At 41.6% G+C, this 4,723-nt stretch overlaps 1 protein-coding gene across 1 annotated transcript; it reads left to right on the top strand.

Annotated features, from left to right (window-relative positions):
* The first annotated feature begins 234 nt into the window (after positions 1 to 234).
* On the top strand, positions 235 to 4,442 carry LOC121609104 (extracellular calcium-sensing receptor-like). Its single transcript, XM_041940652.1, has 9 exons — positions 235 to 410; positions 689 to 983; positions 1,135 to 1,221; positions 1,428 to 1,697; positions 2,057 to 2,263; positions 2,364 to 2,639; positions 3,017 to 3,244; positions 3,336 to 3,459; positions 3,532 to 4,442. Exons 1-9 carry the CDS (start codon positions 301 to 303, stop codon positions 4,440 to 4,442), a joined length of 2,508 nt encoding a protein of 835 aa, XP_041796586.1. The 5' UTR covers positions 235 to 300.
* Positions 4,443 to 4,723: the final 281 nt, after the last annotated feature.

A 4,723-nucleotide genomic window follows, 5' to 3' on the forward strand; every position in this document is an offset into this window, starting at 1 on the left:
CTGGCTAAACACAAAATTAGTTTCAAGTGAAGTGTATTTCAGGCCCCACCCCTATGTTTGCCCTAAAGGGTGGTGCACAAGACTGAGCAATACTGCAAATCAATAAAGGAGGTGACATAGCAAAAAACCTGACTCTTCAGAAAAGCAGTAAAGATGAGGAAGGTCATGTGCGCATGTGTACAGATCAATGTCCTATTACTTGTGTATTTCATGTTGTTATATTCCTGCTATTCTTCTGCTGTGATCTCCCCTCTTTATTCCTCCCTGTGCCACTTACAGGGACAGTTTCATCTAAATGGGATGCACAAGGCAGGAGATGTGATTTTCGGTGGGCTATTTCAGGTCCACTTCTTTTCTGTCTTTCCTGATCTGTCTTTTATATCAGAACCACAACCGCCGACCTGCCATGGGTGAGTCAGAAAATCAGGAAATAAGCAAAAATGAGAAACTGGGGAATGTCAGTCCTGTTAGTGGAGTGTGTTTTCATCATTAGTTATCACTCAGAATTACATTGTGTTTTTATGCCATTTTGAACATCTAACATTTTTGCGTACTTTATATAGATGTTGCAAAACTTTGTTATTCAACTGCCTTATTGTTTCCAAAATTCGTAGTTGTGCAACATAGATGTTTGCAGTTTCTGTATATTGTATTTTTCATTCGTAAACAGCAGTACTTTTTGTGTTAGTTTTGATGTTCTAGGATTCAGGCAGGCCCAGACCATGGCCTTTGCCCTTGATGAGATCAACAGAAATTCCAGCCTGCTACCTAATGTGACTCTGGGATACAGTCTTTATGATAACTGTGTCAAACTAGGAATTGGATTCCGTGCAGCACTGTTATTAGCTAGTGGTCAAGAGGAGCAGTTTATATTAGAGGATACCTGTATAGGAGCCCCTCCAGTCCTTGGGATTGTGGGTGATTCTTCTTCTACACATTCCATTGCCATCTCTACTGTCTTCGGTTTGTACAGAGTACCTGTGGTAAGTTTCAGCTTTTTAATCTTAGAACTCTTTTGGATCATTATGATTTAATTTTAATTTTAGTTTCAGTTGTAAACATGCTGCAACGAACCATGAAAGGTAGAAAGAGCCTTGCATGTTAATCACTGTGTGCAGTCTGTGTCTTTGACAGGTCAGTTATTTTGCCACATGTTCCTGCCTGAGTGACCAGCAAAAGTTTCCATCCTTCTTTAGGACAATCCCAAGTGATGCTTTTCAGGTGACTCTCTATCAGCAAAATGAAAATACAGTGTTTTACAGTATTTCAAATTAAAATTTCTTGGGTGGAATGTTCCATCACTGCACTGAAAAATATAATCCTTGAAAGGCAACAAATAAACGTAATGCATTGTGAAACTTGTTCAGCAGGTTATCCACAGGCTTTTTCAGCCTGCGCATGAATCCCTTTATTCTGTATTCATTTAGGTGCGCGCTATGATTCAGATTCTAAACCACTTTGGCTGGACTTGGGCAGGTCTGCTGGTCAGTGATGATGACTATGGACTCCACGCTGCCCGATCCTTCCAGTCTGACCTGGCTCAGTCTGGTGGAGGTTGTCTGGCTTACTTAGAGATTTTGCCCTGGGGCAATGACCCACCTGAAGTTCAGAGGATTGTGGATGTGATGAAGAAATCAACAGCTCGTGTGGTCATTGTATTTGCACCTGAGAGTCACATGATTAATCTCATGGAAGAGGTTGGGCTTGAAATCCAAATTAATTATCAACTACTGTTGTTACAGTAAATGCAACTGAAAGTTTTAATTAGAAATTGTAAGTTACAATAATAAGTTGGCCTCTGATAAATATTTGTGATTGAATTGAAATTGAAAGCCACACCCTTTATTTGATTTACAGGATCTTACAGTGAGATAATTTCATCCCACTAGGTACAGCAAACTGCAGTTGTAATGATATGCATCACTGTGATGATAATACAGTCTAAAACAAACTGATTAAGACAACACATTAACTGTGTCAACTGCAGAATTCAGAAGACTAGACACTACTTTAGTGACATGGCAATGTGAATTTATATATTTGGTATAATACACAGGTGGTGAGGCAGAATGTGACAGGCCTGCAGTGGATGGCCAGTGAAGCCTGGACAGCAGCTACTGTGCTCCAGACCCCCCACCTCATGCCATACCTGGGTGGCACACTGGGCATCGCCATCCGTCGAGGAGAAATACCAGGGCTCAGGGAATTCCTCCTACAAATACGTCCTGACCAACACCACAACAACAGCTATGGAAATAGCATGGTGAGAGTTTAACCATATAATAATAATATATTGTCATTATTTACAATGACAATATATCGTAATGCCAATATATTTAGACACTGTGTTGAATTTATTTCAGGTAAACCAGTTTTGGGAACACACATTTCAGTGCAGATTTGCTCCACCTCCAGCAGGTTGGATGGAAGCTGGGGGAACATTATGCACTGGACAGGAAAGTCTGGAGGATGTGGAGACAGAGTTATTGGACATTTCCAACCTCAGGCCTGAGTATAATGTGTACAAGGCTGTGTATGCTCTGGCGTATGCCCTTGATGACATGCTGAAGTGCGAGTCAGGGAGAGGGCCTTTCAGCGGGCACAGCTGTGGCAACCTGAAAAGACTGGAGCCATGGCAGGTGTGATATCAGTTTACAATCACACAATCTGTCATTACCACAAGATCCTGCACTTCAGCATTTCTTGCAGACTATCCTTTAGGTTATATGATTCGATACAAAACTATTTGATTATTCATTGCAAGGTGCCTAGCAGACAGCTGAAAGGATTTTGCCCATTGCTGAGTGATATCGGTTTTATCACGCAATATCTCATCACTATATTTGACTGCACTTTAAAGACAATGCTTTGCTGGATTTGCTAGTCTCTTCCTGTGTTCATAAGTCCAGCCTGCAGTTTGGTAATTGAATACTGAGTACCATTTTGTTCACCATGGTCATATATAATTCTTCTGTCCTCTTTGGTTTTCCTCTATCCATTATTCTGACATACATAGCTTGTGTATTACTTGGAAAAAGTCAACTTCACAACACCATTTGGTGATGAAGTGTCATTTGATGAGAATGGTGATGCCTTACCAATATATGATATCATGAACTGGCTGTGGCTCCCTGATGGAAGAACCGAAGTTCAGAAAGTGGGTGAGGTGAAGAGGTCGGCCTTCAAAGATGAAGAACTCACAATTGATGAAAACAAAATCTTCTGGAACTTTGAATTATTCAAGGTTACTTCTGATTTTTTAGACATGATCCATGTCAGCTCATTAGAGCAGTGTAAAGAAATGTAGAAAAAAACATTTGTCTTCTTCCTCACAGCCACCCCAGTCAGTGTGCAGTGAGAGCTGTCCTCCAGGTACCCGCATGGCCAGAAAGAAAGGGCAACCTGAGTGCTGTTTCGACTGCATCCCTTGTTCTGAGGGAAAGATCAGCAATGACACTGGTTGGTATTGAGTTTTAGACATTGTAATTGGAGATATAAACATGTACCTCAATACCTTCCATATTTTCATAGATTCAATGGAGTGTACCAATTGTCCAGAGGACTTCTGGGCCAGCCCCCAGCGTGACCACTGTGTACCTAAGAAAACAGAGTTCCTCTCCTACCATGAGCCTCTGGGTATCTGCTTGACTGCTGCATCATTGCTGGGCACATGCATCTGTGCTGTTGTCCTAGGGATCTTTATCTATCATCGCAGAACACCTATCGTACGAGCCAACAACTCAGAACTTAGTTTCCAACTATTGCTGTCACTTAAGTTGTGTTTCCTGTGTTCACTGCTGTTTATCGGCCGTCCCAGTCTGTGGACATGCCAGCTGAGACATGTAGCATTTGGGATCAGCTTTGTGCTTTGTGTCTCATGCATCCTGGTGAAAACCATGGTGGTTCTGGCTGTGTTCAAGGCCTCCAAGCCAGGAGGTGGCACCAATCTGAAGTGGTTTGGTGTTTTGCAGCAGAGGGGGACAGTGATTGTTCTTACTTCTATTCAGGCAGCAATCTGCACTGTCTGGATTGTCTCTGCCTCACCAGCTCCTCATAAAAACACTCAATACCACAATGATAAAATAGTTTATGAGTGTGTTGTTGGGTCCCCAGTTGGTTTCGCAGTGTTACTTGGTTACATTGGCTCACTGGCTATCCTTAGTTTTCTGATTGCATTTATAGCAAGGAATCTTCCAGATAGTTTTAATGAGGCCAAACTCATCACTTTCAGCATGCTGATCTTCTGTGCTGTGTGGGTGGCCTTTGTCCCAGCTTATATCAACTCACCAGGCAAATACTCAGATGCAGTGGAGGTGTTTGCCATCCTGGCCTCCAGTTTTGGTCTCTTGGTGGCACTGTTTGGACCCAAATGCTACATAATCCTGCTGAGACCAGAGAGGAACACAAAGAAAGCAATCATGGGTCGGGGCATTGAGTCATAACAACTGTACCTCATTTCATGAGATAGAATTATTTTTTTCTTCATATAATACAACATGGGCAATAGGTTGATGTTAAGCAACTGAGAATGCAGGGCTGATGCCCAAATAATTTTGTCCTATTATGAAATCTCTTACCACTTAAATCATGCATGAGAATCCTCCAACATAGCAAGTGATTCTACTTTTTGTGCATGATTTAGTTCATGTACATCACACTTAATAATTCCAATTACTAATCCTGCCTTCATGAGTTTTTGTGGTGTGAGTTTATCATTATATTT

The sequence above is a fragment of the Chelmon rostratus genome, chromosome 7 (assembly GCF_017976325.1).
Source record: "Chelmon rostratus isolate fCheRos1 chromosome 7, fCheRos1.pri, whole genome shotgun sequence".
Lineage (NCBI taxonomy): Eukaryota > Metazoa > Chordata > Actinopteri > Chaetodontiformes > Chaetodontidae > Chelmon > Chelmon rostratus.